The sequence below is a fragment of the Pogonomyrmex barbatus genome, unplaced genomic scaffold (genome assembly GCF_055798465.1).
Source record: "Pogonomyrmex barbatus isolate J1 unplaced genomic scaffold, ASM5579846v1 scaffold1, whole genome shotgun sequence".
Taxonomy (NCBI): domain Eukaryota; kingdom Metazoa; phylum Arthropoda; class Insecta; order Hymenoptera; family Formicidae; genus Pogonomyrmex; species Pogonomyrmex barbatus.
Genome location: NW_028297098.1, coordinates 25,208,189 through 25,224,974, shown reverse-complemented (window position 1 = coordinate 25,224,974; position 16,786 = coordinate 25,208,189). Strand labels below are relative to the sequence as shown.

At 34.6% G+C, this 16,786-nt stretch overlaps 1 protein-coding gene across 2 annotated transcripts; it reads right to left on the bottom strand.

Annotated features, from left to right (window-relative positions):
• Window positions 1–2,205: 2,205 nt before the first annotated feature.
• Window positions 2,206–16,068, bottom strand: Rip11 (Rab11 interacting protein). Of its 2 annotated transcripts, none has more exons than XM_089085424.1 (7): window positions 15,970–16,068; window positions 7,252–7,290; window positions 5,348–5,594; window positions 4,459–4,834; window positions 3,928–4,208; window positions 3,288–3,738; window positions 2,206–3,180 (listed from the first exon to the last, which is right to left on the bottom strand). In XM_089085424.1, the coding sequence occupies exons 1-7, from the start codon at window positions 16,028–16,030 to the stop codon at window positions 3,010–3,012; spliced, it is 1,626 nt and encodes a 541-aa protein (XP_088941550.1). In that variant the 5' UTR covers window positions 16,031–16,068; the 3' UTR covers window positions 2,206–3,009. The 2 variants fall into 2 exon arrangements, with proteins under 2 accessions (XP_088941550.1, XP_011630452.1); XM_011632150.3 differs by lacking the exon at window positions 15,970–16,068 and adding an exon at window positions 12,771–13,067.
• Window positions 16,069–16,786: the final 718 nt, after the last annotated feature.

The following is a 16,786-nucleotide window of genomic DNA, read 5'->3' as shown; positions in this document are numbered from 1 at the left end:
AGCAATTGTCATTACTTTATAAATTTCTCTGCACGTTTTCCAACTACATTTGTCAACCTTGTCACATGGATAAGTGGTTAAAATAATTTTCTTCTATTCTTTTCCGTTTATCTCCATCTCTCAATCCGTTTAAGAAGTGGGGATGTCTCTTTTCATTTCTATTGTTAAAACATTTAATGTTAATCTATAAATGTTTAAATTATTCATGTTTTATTTTATTCTTCCTATATTCATTTTTACTTTTGAAAAATTGAATGGTATTCTTTTAGCTCCTTAAGCTTCTTTTGAACTTTTTTGCTTCGATATTTGTTCAATCATCGATGAATCACGTTATCTTCCAAAATTTCTCTTCCCCCTCTCTCTGTCTCTCTCCCCCTCTCTTGCCCCCTCTCTCTTTCTCTTTCTCTCTCAAGAATGACAAATCAAATGTGACAATAGGTTTTTTATTGAACTTACATAGTTTGTTTTTCCTCTTTTTTTTTTTCTTTAATGCGTAAGGATAAAGAAGGAAAAGGAATAAGAAATTCAATTAAAAAAGACAGGCCTATTTACAACATTTAGGAATGTTTTTTGTAACTAAATTAGTGTATACTCATTGCACTTACAATGAAATGGTCTAAATATGTATTTAAAGTTTAGTGAAAGAAAAACTTACAAAGATTTAGATCAGCAACCTACAACAATAAAGGAATAAATTTATGGATCAGAGAACTACATAACTATTGAATGTATCAATATGTATCAGGGATCTAAACCGGACATAAACCGAAACCAATAATCGGATCGTAATCGTCATTTTAGTCGAAAATTGAAAACCGAACTGAAATATTGGGCAGACTGATGGATCCGATGGAAAATTTTTTTCGGTCCGGATCCCTGATATGTATATGGATTTTCATCGGCGAATTTCATCATTATGTGACAATTTCATTCACATTTCAATTTTTGTTTACTTATTGTTAGAGTCAAGTAAAAGTAAAATTAAGGAATGCATCTAATTTAAATAAAATATCATATTTTGTTTTATCCGCAGATTTTTAGATTTATTTGAAACTAAACTAAAATATTTCCCTTTTAGTATATTTTACTGATATCAAAAAAGTATGTTTTGTTTTTTTTCTGTTTTTCTGTACTTTATTTTTGCAGAAATTAAAAGCTCACAGAACATTTAATACGCACACGTTCTCTGTCTTACTAGCTAGTATACGCATGATGCACGATTATTTTATTATATGCAAAAGAGCTATAATACTCTATTATTAATAATAACACGCAAAAAAAAGTGAAATAGCAAAGAATGGAGACTTCTGCGAAAAAACAATGTTATTTTTGCTTCAGTTTAAGTATTTTTAAAACTTTTGCAGTTCTCTTACATTTTTTTCCGAAATTCATGTCATGAAAATTAAATTATTTAAAATAAAACACTAAAAATAAATTATTAGAATAACTTTGCATTTTACAATTATTTTTGTACACCTAAAAATTTATTTTAGAATTATTTAGAATTATTTATTTAGAATTATTTTAGAAATTTATTTTAAAATTTATTTTATTTATTTATTATTTGTCGTAAAAGGAATTATTAATTTAAAATTAAATCCGTCATAATAACAGTAATAAATAAACGTTATCCTCCCTTTGTTATTCTCAGTCAAAACGATCGGTAATATTATTATTTTTCAATTATCTCCAGACCCGCTTAGCAGTCACAAAAATTTTCCCATGATCGACCGTCTTTAACAATACCTCGTCGATGTACACTATCTCCGTTCACTAGAGCTCCCAAATTTCATTTTAGCATCTTAGAATTAAATAAGTCATTTCCATTTTTTGACACCGAGTCCCATTCTGATATGTGTCCATCCACATGTGCTACTTCTACAATTCGTAGATCAACAATATGCTTATTAATTATCAATTACGCATCTATTTATGTTTGTGTAATTTTTTTCATTGTAGAATAAAGTATTGATGAACATTGACATTAAATATCTTCTACTTAATCTGTTATCATACAGTTACTGTTTCATTTAGGGTACGTTTGTTGAACATTGTTAAGCATTGTTTTCTCCTTCTTTAGCGAATAATAATGTATGCCGCGATCAATTTTAATCAATAGTAGAAACATTTAAAATGGTAAATTAATCAATTTGTCAATATATAAAATTTTGTAATGATGGAGATATTAAAATAGCAAAACGCATGGAAGATATAAAAATCGAAGTTTATTTTTATTGGAAATTTTTAATTAAAAATATTTTCAAATAAGTCGCATAATCGTTTAAATATTTAAAATTCATTGTTTTATATGTATTACTTGAAATGTACATTCATATATTACTTTTATTCAATAATGTTTGTAATTAAATATAACTATCCTAATTAATAAGGCATGATTGGATTTAATGCGAGTGCATACATGTACAAGGCGAAAGGCACGTATTTTCCTGTATTTCATCTCACAAAGTATCTCGCTATTTCAGGACTTTTACTTATTTTATTATAATGCATTCTTAGATATAAATAACTTATAGTAGATAGTAATAAAAGAGATACAGTCGTGTTCGCTTATGTTTTCTTACAAACGTCAATTGGACGGAAATCTCAATCGCGAACGAACACAAATTTTTGACGATTTTATTTACTGGGAAGACGGGCAATTATGTGAAATGCATATCATTTTCATTGGCATTCATATCTATTCTTTGTTCATATTGATAAGTCGATCTCCGATAGTAAATGATTTCCTATTTACTTATTATCATTTTCTTATAATTATTCTCACGGGATTTATAAATAAATACGGGGTTTCGTGCAACGCTACTGCGAGAACGTTATAACTTTTTCTTCAAATTAACATATACAAAAGAAAATAAATTAGACTATAGAGCGATGTTAATAACAAATAGCCACTTGTCAGTCATGTCTAGATAAAAGTATCACTAAGGAATTAAAACAGAGTGACTCCCAAGTGGAGATAGGAAAATTTCATCATCGCACATTAACGATCTACTGATTGCCAGGAGATGATAATCGCCTTTGATACGGATTTTGAAGTAATCGTGGAGAACATTCGATCACGCGTAACAGCAACGCATCGATATAATCCTCCAGATCTGTGAGTCTCTTATTCTTTTCTGTGACTTGCGTTTGCAATTGCAATGCCAATTCTATCAGATCCTGTAAATGAAATATATGCGTATGAGTATGAATGTACTTAATAAAAAAAATAATAAAAGTTTCAATTAATTAAACCTAAAAAAATAATTTTATTCTTCGATATTTACTTCTCTTGATTTTCCCTCAAATTGGTTGAGAACTTCATGTGGTAAACGAGAATTTGCGGCATTTTTAACGGCGTCCTCACCGCCAATGATTATTCTTTCGGAAGACAAGTGATTCTCGTCGTTAATATCTTTGAATTTGTTATCTTTGTCCTTTTTCTTATCTTTCTTCACGTGTTTTTCTTCCTTGAGACTTAACGGACCATGTTTATCATCCTTCTTATCTTTTAATTTATCATCCTTCACGAGCTTCTCTTTACTGGCGAAAAGTTTTTCTTTGCTCGCAACGAGTTTCTCATCTTTGTTCCTCGGATGAAGAATTTCTCTTGGTGCCGGACTGGGTGGTTCCGGAAGATCTTTCAATCTCGATGTGATTGGTGACGGCGAACGAATGGGTGATACATCACATTTATCCTGTAGCTCGTCCACCACAATTTTAGGTTTGCTCTCCCATCTGATGAACATATATATAACATTGTTTCATTGCTTATATGTTTCATTTGATAAATTTATTCATTATATTTTTATTATTAATGTAACAATTCCATTATTAAGAATTTACCGAATCATAAAAGGCGTTACTGATCCTTTCTTATTTTTTCTATTTTTATTTATTTATTTTTCTTAAAGACAAACATTTTACCTTTTAGGCACGCTGCTCGCCTGCTTGCCATAGAGCTTCAAACCCCACTCGTCATCCTTCGTTAAATTGTCGACTTTTGATAGATTTGTAGTAGACGCGCTCATGACAAATCGCGGTGGTTTACTTGGGGCGGCATTGATTGGCGCGGATGGTGTGTTCACTTCGCTAAAGACGTTGCTCTGCGAACCATTCGAGATGCTATTTGCATTGCCATTATTAACAGCCGGATGCACAGGCGCATTTAACGATGAAGCCGAGCTTTTGTGGGACAAATCGTCGAACTGTAACAGATTAAAATTATTGAGATTGTATCTAATAAAAAATACATCCCCTTTCTACATCCCCTAATTTTATATACTTTTACAGTTTATCAAATGAAAAATAAAATTAATCAAGTCTCCTACTCGTCAAGCTTCCCAGAATTAATACACATTAATTAATTTTAATGTATCGTTATTACAAATATTGAATACGATTTCATTAAATATAAATATCGATAATATCGTTAGAATAAAGCTTGCTCTCATTTACCGTGAATTCATCTTCGTCTTCACTAATAACTCCGGGATCAGCCTCACCCGGTTCCTGCCGCGTAATTCTGAACTCGCGTTCCTCCTTCTCATCCAGATTATTTCCATCGAGCCGATTTTTGCTCTTGCCTTTGACTTTATTTCCGATCGACTTGGCTAGCTTCTTGAGGCCCTTACGTTTTTCAAGGCTGCCGATACTGAGCAAACTGCCACCAATCGACTGCGCAGCAGTGGACAATTGTCCCAAGGAGCTTTTGTGACGTTCTTTCTTACTTAAGTCGGTCAAGCTTCCTGCTTTCACGATGAAACCGATCTTCACTTCGAGCTCGCCTCTCTCCTTTGTATTTTCTTTGCCCGGTTTACTGTTAAGGGCGTACCTATAATACAAGCGCATTTATTCTTTCAGATTGACAATGAGCAAAACGCACGTATAGTCATAAAAAAAAAATTTCACATTCTTGTAACATTGATTATTTTTCTTCAGTTGCATATGTGACATTTTCATAAATGTGTAAAATATCGTGAATTTGTTTGTTTGCAAAAATGTAAAAACGAAATTCAAGAAAAAATGAATATACGCGAAATAGTATGCGTAGACAGGGATGAGTTATATAAAAGGTGCGAACTCCAAAAGAAAGTACACATATTTAACTGTGTAAAAAATATTGCCACACAAGGCGAACGGTCGATCATAGCATCGCGCAGCAACAATCCAAAAAGGAATGTGGCTAATTAGAGTGAGATAGGCGGTACACCGTAAAACGCGATGTTTTCTCTTTCCCGAGCGACTTTTCTGTGGGCGTGAAGTGTAGGAGAGCGGGAAAGCGGAGGGGAGGGGGCGGGGGATTTGCATGAAACGCAATTTGCAATTAACGCTATCGCGGACGCACCATCTGTTCCTAGGTCTCTCGTACACGTCGAAGCTGGAGAGCGGTATGCTGACGGTGCCGAGGAACTCGTCGACACCCAGGAAGTTGCGGTGCAGAGCGGTGAGGACGATCTCCGCGGTGTTCCCCTGTTCCGGGATCAGCAGCTCGCATTCCTCGTGCCATTCCACGTCCTTGGTGGCCTTCTCCTTCACCGATGTCTGGTACTTTTCCTTACCGAGCGCGATCGTCACGAAGCAGTCGTTGCTCTCTGCGTACACACGTTTTACAATTTGGCACATGTCGCGTCACGACGTGGGCGAGAGGTCAGTCGACCAGGTCGGAAGATTAACGAGATGTGCGTAACGGGAATTAGAGAGATCTCACCCGGTGGAATATGACATCGTCTGCTCTCAATCGCCGTAGAGAAACGCGTGGGAGCTCGCGGTGAAAAGAAAAAAAAAAAAGAAAAAAAAAGGAAGAAGAAGCTTCGAGCTCGATTCATCTGATAGCGTTTTCGACCCTGTAGAGGGTTTAAACCCAATCCGAAGTGATGTTAGAACTTAAAGTAGAGCATGTGACGTCATTAATCTCTCGAAAATGCTATTAATTGAAAAACGTTGATCGGTTTGCGCGCCTTTGGCTCGCGTGTTAATAATACATACGATAGAATTCAATTATTATTTAAATAGAGATTGATATATGAAATGGGGATAATTCAATTCCCCTTCGCAGGTGCAGATAATGGAACGTAATTTAGTTTGATAACATATGACGACTATCGAAGCGCTTCTAATTTATATCTTTCCACAGATGCAAACCTTCCATTAGTCATGTACGTTCTCTCGTTAGCAGCGTTGCGTTTACTTATTTTACCGCTGCAGCTAATAAATATAGTAATGTCACAACGCATATACAGCGCGAATGCGCATCGAGAAGTCATTAACTCCTCTCGCAATTATATTGATTATTAGGTCGAGGAGATAGCATACGCATTCACGTCGTATATCGGTTGCGGCTGAAGCGCCAACTTGTAAAAATTTTAAAATGTGCACGCGCGTGAAAGTCCTGCATCTCAATCATTTTCTTTTTAAATCAATGGAAGTTAAGAAAATTCAATTAAGAAAATTCAACAAAAAGACTTTAGAATTTATCTTACGTCATAAACCTATTATTTTTAACAAATAACAGCAAGTAACATAGTCGGTTTCTCGGCAAGCAGGATCTTGGTTGCTAAATCTTTTGTATGAAATAAATCCTTTTATTTTTACTTTTATTTCTCAACGCGTTTGAATTCATTTGGATGAATATCACATCTTCATTTTACACTCTTTTCAAAAAAAAACCTCGACGCGTATTCATTACAGTAAAAAACGTAATCGGCACATAAAGTGGCACAAGATTTTGCAGCGAATCGCATTACTTTGATTTTGCTGAGGGATCATGTATCGTATCACCTTAAACGATATTCGGGTTTTGGTGCAATGTGTTTGTTGATATGACGACGTGTGTATGAAAATTTTTGTGCGCATTGTTTTGCAAACTCGAATCACTTTGCCAGCGAAAATCGGATGATTCATGACCTAAAATAGCCGCGGAATACGAGGTCACTCGTGGTATCGGCGTAACACGCGAGCAACGTGTAGGTAGGTAAGAAACGTGACGATGCACGCGTATCAATAAATGAGAGAAAATGGATGACAGTTGAGAGTTATCGAGAGATCTTAAGAGATGTTATCGTGCAGAGTGCAGAGTGCCTCATCAAAAAAACGCACGGGATATTAGGAGGCTGAAGAGATTTTTATAAATTAATAAAATAATTTTCAGATATTTTAAACTTGAACTTTATACTCTTATAAATGAAAGGAAAGAGAGTATTAGTAAGAAAAAATTTGCAAGTGCAATTAAGTTAAAAGCATCATACTCACTGTGCTTTCCTTTAGTCAGCAGGTCCTTAGCCCTCTGAACTGTAAATAAAGAGAATAAAATGTCAGCAGATGAATACAGAATAAATATCGAGTGAGGTGTCGTTTAGATGTATTGAAATTTATGTTACTTTTATCTAACAAGCTCACGTAAAATAGACACTTGCGACATAAATTGCCAACTGAATAAGATAATTTAGTTGGGATTAATCTTTCAGTTTCGAGCTGTTTCGTAAAGATTTCATTAAGATTAACGACGTGCTTATAACTCACAAATAGATAAACAGGTATATGCATACAAAAATGTTGCATGTTCAATCATTTATATCGCATGCTGGCATTTAAATATTAATGCCGTAAAACGAGGCGGTAAGCCAAACGTGAAAACAGATTTCTTTAACAGCTCTCACACATCTAGTTTTTTTTCTTCTTCAATCGACTTTCCTCGACCTGTGGCCACGAGAAAATCTCATGTTATGGCTTTCACGCGTAATCGTTCTTGCTTATATCAGAGTAAAAGCTACGTTGCACGTATATATATATATATATATATATATATATCAGTTACCGCCCCGATATGATTTCGCGATAGCAAGAAATCAGTCATCGTTTTGCCATCCTCATCTATTTTTTTATATCATCGTTTACGCCTTCAATATTAACGTCACAATAGTGTTGTTAAGTATAAAGATTATCAATTTAAATATAGCAGATATTTTAGTGATGTATTGTTATGAGTGATATATTCAGTTTGCATTCAGGTTGCATTTTACAACTTGTTTAACATCTCACAATCACAATAAATAAATCTCGAAAATGAAGTAAGAGATCAAGAATTTTATTTTATACTTTTTAATAAATAATTGAACTTGATTGGTCATTAAATTTTATTAGATTTCATTATGCATCAGTATGCAAAATGATGCATCGTGGAAATTGATGCATCGTGAAATTTGCTTGAAATCAAGAGAGAGAGATTCACCGTATCATTTATTAAGTCTTCGTGCAATTTCTATGAAACCTTGAACCGAAATATGGAATTTAAACAATAAAATCACACGATTGCAGCATTCTCAGACTCAGATTTTCCGGCAATTTCATCGCCCTACAAACAACTCTTTTCTCATCTTCAACGAGATCAAAATTAAAGACAAGAACTTGAAGCAGAAAATCGAAAAAAATATTTGTTTGATTGTTTTCTCGATATTATTTTCTGCTTCAAGTTATCATGACATTGACCTTTACAGTAATGTGTAAATCATTGTTTGTCGAACTTGAAATCTGAATCCACATAATAATCCCGGCAAGATCTCGTAAAATAATTATTGAACGAACGACTGCGATAAAAGAAAAGGAGGGAAAGAAACCGCATGTCTCTCTCTCTCTCTCTCTCTCTCTCTCTCTCTCTCTCTCTCTCTCTCTCTCTCTCGACATCCCGTAATCCGTTAGTTCATAACACGAAGCGTTACCGAATAACTGTCAGAAGCACTTCCTCGTTCTCACACGCGCAATAGCGATGAACTGTAATGGACGCATGAGGTAATGTATTCCTCGATTTCTCGTGCATCGAAGAGAACCAACTTGCATCCTTTTTCACGGTTGGATTAGAGGCCCTTGACATGAAGCCAGTCAAATACCATTTAGGTAACTGATAGGAGCATTTTTCAACGCTTCGTGAGTCTCAGCAACGTGGCCGCGATGATCCGACGACATGCGATTTTTAAGTTTCTTGACCGATCCTTCGATAAATATTTCTGAAGATTTTCCAAATCTCATTTTGAATTTTTTTTTCGTGCCGTATTAATTTTATAAGAATGTTTATTTTACACGGAAAGAATAATTTTGCTAAAGCATCTAAAAATTCGGCCAGATCTACAGATCTGCAAGTAATTTTGTTGATCTATCAAGATAATTATGTATTTAAGCTTCATAATAACACTACAAAAATGTTTTTATATTCTAATCATCAATTTAAATGTTTTATGTTAATTATTTCAATGACTTAAAATTATTTTCGGATTTATTGACCAAATTTTTAAATATCTTTTAATTTTCAGATATATTTTATGCAGATATCTGAACAAAACTGTTCTTTTTGAGTAACTCTGTAAATTTTATATCGGACAGATTTAGGATATAAAGTTTTATTTATTTGAATGTCGATTTGAATGTCTTCGAAAGCATATTCGGTCCGGTTAGAGAAACACGCAAAAGCAGGGGAAAAGGGGAGCATCAAATAGCCGCTAAACATCCTTTCACACGTTGCCTATTTTGCATCGAAGGAGCTGAGAACTTGTCACTTGAAGAAATTGCGAGACGAGGATTTATAATTATCTGGCACAGTATGTGGCACAAGAATTATTTATTTTTTATCCTATTATAAATTTTGCAACATATATCTTTTACGTGTTTTTATAAGACGAAAAATGAAAACTTATTTTCACAGGTTTGCTTATCTTCGCCTTTTTGTATAAAAACTTATTTTAATTTTGGTCTTTCCCCCGGGAAATGTCGCGAATTATTCTGGGGAGATATTTCTAAATTCGCATCTGGTATTTCGAGACGTTCTACTTTTCTTTCATCTGTGCACGACTTGGCCGCAGCGGAGATATTCTCGATTTGACACCCACCAATGCCCGAAGGTAAAAGTTTCGCGCTCGTTAATTAAGAGGACAAGTGCTCTAATGCGAGTACGCTTTCGCAAATTAAGTTGCGCTCTTGGTAACAAGGTACGGCTTTTATCTAACGATCAATTCGCGGTGAACGGTGTGTAGAAAAAAAAATTAGTCTTAAATCCAGACGGATATTCTCATATATATATATATATATATATATATATATATATATATATATATATAGCAAGCAAGAATATCATAACCTTCTTAGAAAAATTTTAATTTTAATTTGTGTGGATACAAGTATAATTATTTTTCTATATAAGCAAGATTATTATAATCTTCATATAGAAGATTTTTAATCTTGAGTTGAGGAAAGTAATACTTACATTAATATAAATTCAATGAAATCAAAAGTAAAATTTTTAAGACATTCTTGCTTATGTATGAGAACTGTCTTTGTCTTGATTTAAGTCTAATTTTTTTTTGTCATAACTTTTGCTGACTAAAGAATTTCTGATAAGACCAAAAATATTATTGACATATTAAATCATTATATCATTATTTCACGCAATATGAAAATAAAACAATATTGAATCAATAATTCCTATTCTCTCCCCTGGAATTAAACAAGATTAATTTATTGTTTCGATACAAAAATAATATAATAAGTTTAAGCTCATATATTCTTATGTTTAGAATAAACCTTACGATACTGACATTACAACATTTATCGCACGTATAAGATAATTTTATTCATAAGTTGAAAAATTTCCATGTCAAGCCTATTTTATAATAGATTAAACAGTAAAATAGCATTGACTTTGAAATTTTTTTTGCATTTGTGCAAACTGTATGCTAAAGAAAGTTAGAAAACTATAATCACCGGCGATCAAATTGTCGCAGAAGAAACAAGGTAAAGATAACAAGAGAAAGAAAGGAGAGATTCCAAAATACCAAATTTAAACGATATACACATGTTTATGAAAAACCGACAACAGATATAGTCAACAAATAACACAACTATTTTGAGTAGCAATATCATAACGCTACTTATCATTAATAATTATTAAATTATTAAATTAAATAATTCAGTCGATAAACTTTCAATTATAATAAAAAGACAAAATATTATATAGAAAAAGCAACTTCAAAAAAAATTTCTTAATTTTCAATAAAATTCTTTATGGATTCTCTGATTTTTCAAGGCATAAACAAATTCCCTGAGAATCCCAAGTTTTCCAGATTTTTCCAGATAAACATCCTGTTATTGTTCAGGATATTCTACGAGCTAATATTTATTCGCAACACCGCGAGACGTCCGCATAATTGTATCGCGTTTAATTGCTGTCGGAGTTAATTGAAATTACCACTAGAAGTCGTTACGAATCGCGCAAAAAGTTATGATCCTCTTACGATAATCTCGAGGACCCGAGGGAATGAGAGAGGAGAAGAGATAAAAATAAAAGAGGTAAATAATATATCTCTTTCATTAATCTGTTTAGCACTAATAATGTTTTACAAATTATCAACAATAAAAATATCTAACATCGTGAGATTTCTGTGTATGTGTTTAGAGAACATTCTTTTATCATTATGGAAAATTATATTATCTGAATATATAAAATCCACTTTAGATTAGATAGAATTCCATGATTCCATCTTGATAGATAATTTTTTTTATAATAAAATATTTATTTTATAACAAAAATATTTATAATAAAAAATAACTAATATCTTAAAATTTAGGCGCATCTATTTGTAATTTTTTATGTGACATGTAAGATTATAAATGAAATAGTAAATATATACAAAATAAGTGAATTATGACATGAATTATGAGTCATATAAAATTAATTAGAAATTATGATATTCATTACTAACTTTCTAATGTCATCTGACTTGAAAATTACATTACATTTAAATTTTAATACTAAAGTTAATTAAAAATTATGACACATCATATATTTCAAGTTTCAATAATTTAATCAATACGTCTCATTTACTGGTCGCATAATTTTTGTCACAAGGAAAAAAGATGTAGTTAAAGAGAATTAACTGTTAAACAAAAGATCTCAAATAATGCATATAATGAACGAAAAGAGAAATTTTTGGAGTATGACAGAACGACGCATTTCTAGATGATCCTTAAATACACATTTATCTTTCTTCGTTCTATTTTGTTTTAATACGCACACTGCAGCGCAATGGCGCGATGACACGATGACACATCACGAAGCAGCGGGACGGTATATTTCTCGCGTGTGCACGCTCCTTCGCTTTGTATACGCGTCTTCCCCGATTTAAGATAACGAGAGATATAAACCAGATCATTCTCATGACGCATCCTCGAACGACGCTAAATCGCGATATCGCGTTTACGTTATCGATAAGATTGGGATCTTGGAAGAAGCAAGATTAAATTCCTGCGAGGAATTGTTTTTTTTTTAAAGGAAAAAAAAACAGGATGTTTTTCGAAGATCTATCAAGTTCCGTACGTAATTTTTTTTTTCTTTTTAGAATTCGTTAATGTCGTTATAATTACGCTTTTGGCGTTCATATGTCCGCCGTGCGGTAAATGAATACAAAGTGACATTCCGATTTCCGCCTCTCGGCAACGGGGCTCGGACGGCCGCGGATACATTCCTGAGCGGCGACGGCGAGGACAGCGACGAGGCTGCGAGGGTTTCGCTCGCCTAGTTTTCCGCGAAAGAGACACGTAACCTCACATACACGAACACACATCTATCGCGCTCGCGCGCGACGCATAGGAGCAATAATAATCGCGTTACGGCTACGCATTCCATCGCGGCGCGTCCGACCACCTGTCGAAGCAACGGACGGGCAGAGGGACGGGAGAGGGAACGTCGTTTCTCATCGAGGCAACAGCGATCGTTTCTCACTCACCTGTCACCTGGACGTGCGTCGGGCTCCACATTTTCGACGTTTTCGGCTTCCCTCTCAGTCGCTCGGTCTCACCGAATCACTCGGGACACTCGCCGTTGCGCGTCTCGAACTTCCTACGCGAACGAGGACTACGACGACACATTCGCATCACGCGGTCCTGTCTCGCGGACTGACGGCCAACTGCCTCGCTCGCTCGCTCGAGAACCGAAAGTCCACGGCCAGTCACGTCGGTAGCCGAACGTTCACCGCGCGTCTCTCGCGCCTCGTGCTTCGCTGTAATGTGGTCCGCCACGCCGCCGCACTGTGCGCCGTCGCGCCGCCGTCGCGCCGCCGCCGCACCTCTTCGAACAACAACCGCTACGTGCGTCCGCCGTGCGATCGACGCGCGCCAGGTGCGGATCGTACGGGATCCGTTGTGTGTTCGTTTCTGGTCTGTTTATACTTGCTCCACACGATTTACCACGTTTGAAATTAAGTAAATGTGTATAGGAAATTGAAGAGAGAAGGAGAAAAAAAATAAGAAAGAATAAAAATAGGCTCAAAGCTTGCTCATAAAAATCCTCAATCAGGATTGATCATTATAATTAAACTCATAAAATGAAAATCATAATTAAACTTTGAAAAAAAATGGATATTTACTGAACATTTCTGTATTTAATTAATTTGTTCCATTTTATTGAATAATGAACTGCTGTAGCATATAATTTAATTTTTAAGAAATTAAAAAAATTGAAATTTTTATATTACAACATTCTCTTCTGGATAGAGATGGATAACTAGATCCGCCCTTGCATCGACAATTGTATATAATGAAAAAAAGTATTAGAACAGTGATACTATCTAATATTAAAATATATACGTGTATTAGTTTTAATTGCACAGCTTTGACCTTCGTACCAGATTTCCCATTCATCTCTTATACGTCTAATTAACCATATCCTGAATAAAGCGTTAATTAACTTATTCGCGGACTGTGATTGCCACGTCGATAAAAATGCTATCACAATCCTGAGAAACACTTCATGTGTCTCGGATTCTTGTATTATAATAATAACCGTACAATAAGCGGCACGATTTTTATCGAAAAACAATGAGAGTGACAACAATCTTAATAATACGTAGCAATAGTTAACTTCTTAGAATTCAGTTTTATTTTAGTATTGAGAATCTAAATAACGAATTATTTTATTAAAACGTTTTGCATTTATAGTTAAAAACCGATGATTTAGACCGATGAAAAGATATATCAAATAAGAATAATTATTTTTTAAAAAATAAATGATCGTACGGATTCAACTATGGTCGCACGAAATTCACTTGACGAAATTGTCGTATTATCGACGTAAAGTTTTGTATCCACGTATGAAATAATGGTTACCTGATATTTTTTCGACATATCTCACATTATATGTTTATCTTTGTGCAATATCTATCTTCATTGACATAGATTTGTAATACGAATATGCTAAGACAAGTGATTGTAACGTCATTGACGGTCATGTCACAACGCTGTTGTACTTCTAATTAACATTTGATATAATCAGTGATCGATTAGCGTAGAAAATGATTGTTTTAATTATTATCGCGAATATAAATTAATCGTAATAAACATGGCAATGTTTGGCCTCAAAACAGCGGAATTCTCCACAATTTAGGATCGGTTAATTTCGAGATTATTCTGTTAATCGACGTATGTCGTTAAATTAATAAGTCTTGCAATGCAAAGTTAGGCTTGTCCGCTATATTTGTGGAGAGCTCAGAGAAGATGATTGCGGTTACAAAACTGCACTAAGCGGTTTTATTACGTCTTATTACGACATTCCGCGCGATTGCCCGCAAAGATTGCCGAAGAACGGAAGTAGCGAGGTGATAGTCCACACCATAATTGCCGTGCACTATTGTGCTCGTCATTTCGTAATCATTTAATAAAGTCTTCGGCTCGAAATGGCCGGTACATTTTCGATCGACACCAATTTTTGTTTTGTGAAGAATATAAAGGTGACATAACCGTTCCAAATCGAGCATATTAAAGACAGAATTTGTCGGAACGATAATTTTATTCAACCACAATTTTTAAACAATTCATATTATTTTTAAAGATATATTTTTTTATTAATAGTACAATTAAAAAAGAGGGACCACACAGGTTTATATAAAATCATAATAATCGAATATACAATACTTCAGTTTATAATATAATTTTAGTTTGCCAATTTTGTCAGCTAAGATATATATATATATATATATATATATATATATATATCTTTTTCAGTGAGCAAAATAATAACAACAGTTTGCCAGCAGATTCAAGCGAAATATTGCAGATTGGCTGTTGTATTCTATAAATTTGTGTTCTGCCAACAGAGAGAGTTAACATAATCGTGCCAATAGAAACCGAGCGGAATTTGTTATTTCGTAAACAATCAAACGGATTATATCATTCAAATGATTACAAAACAGCAGACTCTCGCAGTCGATTTATCATTGTTTTTTTGTTAATAGATTCTGTCTAACAAGTTGTGGCACATGCTTTGTAAAATCTGTTTGCAGCATATTTGGCTAAATGTCTTGATAAACAACAGACACGTAACACGTTAACTGTTTGACATTTATTTATACTTTTCATGAAAAAAAAAAAAATCTCTTTTGCGCGATGGCGCGCCCACTTTTATTGTCGCGCTGTTGTATTTTACTCATCTTTTATTGTGATGCATCCGTGTCTGCGCAAATCGCACAGTGTTACGCCGACGCGATTACGTCATGCTCTTGCGTTACGATCGTCCGCGATTCAATCGTCTGCGTTTCGTGGAAAAAGAGTCAAATCAACATACTTGTTGGACGCGCGTCGGTAATTAATCACAAAACCACGTTGGGAGAAACGTGACCGCGCATTTCGCGTTTCAGCAGAGCTCTCGTATATTTTTATGCATTTGCGTATTCAATGAAATCTCGGGATGTACAGAAAATGTAACGGTTGACTTGCCGTTATGTTCGATTTAACGCGCTGCTTCTTCTCGTGACGATTATTGCTGCATTCATTTATCGTTGATATTTTTCGCGGATCTCTTTTTCGAGATCAAGATTTTACGTGCAATCAAAATTATCTGGAGTAAGAAACAGGCACAAAAATCTAACACGAAACTTTTCGTTGCTTATTGTGCATAGTTCTTTACACAACATTTAATATTTATTCCTGTACCTAATATTTTCTTCATTGTGCGGAGAACTCTCTTTATAATAGAAATTATAATATTCAACATTATATTATCTGAATAAAAGTACGAGAAAACACGTCCGGCGAAAACGCGTAGTTTAGAAACACTAACTTCGACGATTTACTTCTCGGAATATGTATCGTGAAAGCGAGCCCGTTTTGTTTTCATTTTTTGTTGACCGACGCGGCCTTGGCGTAGCACGCATAGCTTTGTGCGTTCGCCGCGAGGGGTAGCCGCCATGACAGTTTACGCCATTCACCTGTGCTCGCTGTTGTACCCTTATATCTTTTCGCGCTTTTTACTTTGATAATTCAATGCGCGTTGCTCGGGTTTCTTCGCTATTTGTGTTTGAGAAACGCATCAACGGACCTGATTTCTGATAGACATAAATTGTGCATCGAGTGAGATATATTTTGTGGAATTTATGAAATGAACGCGAATCGAGAGCCGCGATCGACGAACGGAGCATTCTGCGCGATTCAAATTTTACTTAAGAGGAGAACTTCAGGAGGGATGATATTCAATCGATGGATTATTCTATTATGTGAGTAAAGGTATGCATCAATTCATGTTGACTCTCGACGTACCTTTTTAACTTTAAAATAGATCACGTGATCAATTCAAATTTCACTATCTGCGTTAATTACGTGATCTATTTTGACGCTAAAAATGAGCGTCGAGTATCGACAGGAATTGATACTTTATCGCATTAACGGATAAATGAAAACGAATAAGAAGGAAAACAAGAGAAATTGAGCGAAAATCATCGAAATTCCGGCAGTCGGATCGGGTTCGGATCGG

Coding starts and splice junctions, on each gene's coding strand:
- Rip11 (XM_089085424.1), bottom strand. CDS start 16,030: ATGTTGAATATTATAATTTCTATTATAAAGAGAGTTCTCCGCACAATG. Junction 3,739..3,927: donor GCGAGCAGCGTGCCTAAAAG/GTAAAATGTTTG, acceptor TATGTTCATCAG/ATGGGAGAGCAAACCTAAAA. Junction 3,181..3,287: donor TTGAGGGAAAATCAAGAGAA/GTAAATATCGAA, acceptor TTTCATTTACAG/GATCTGATAGAATTGGCATT.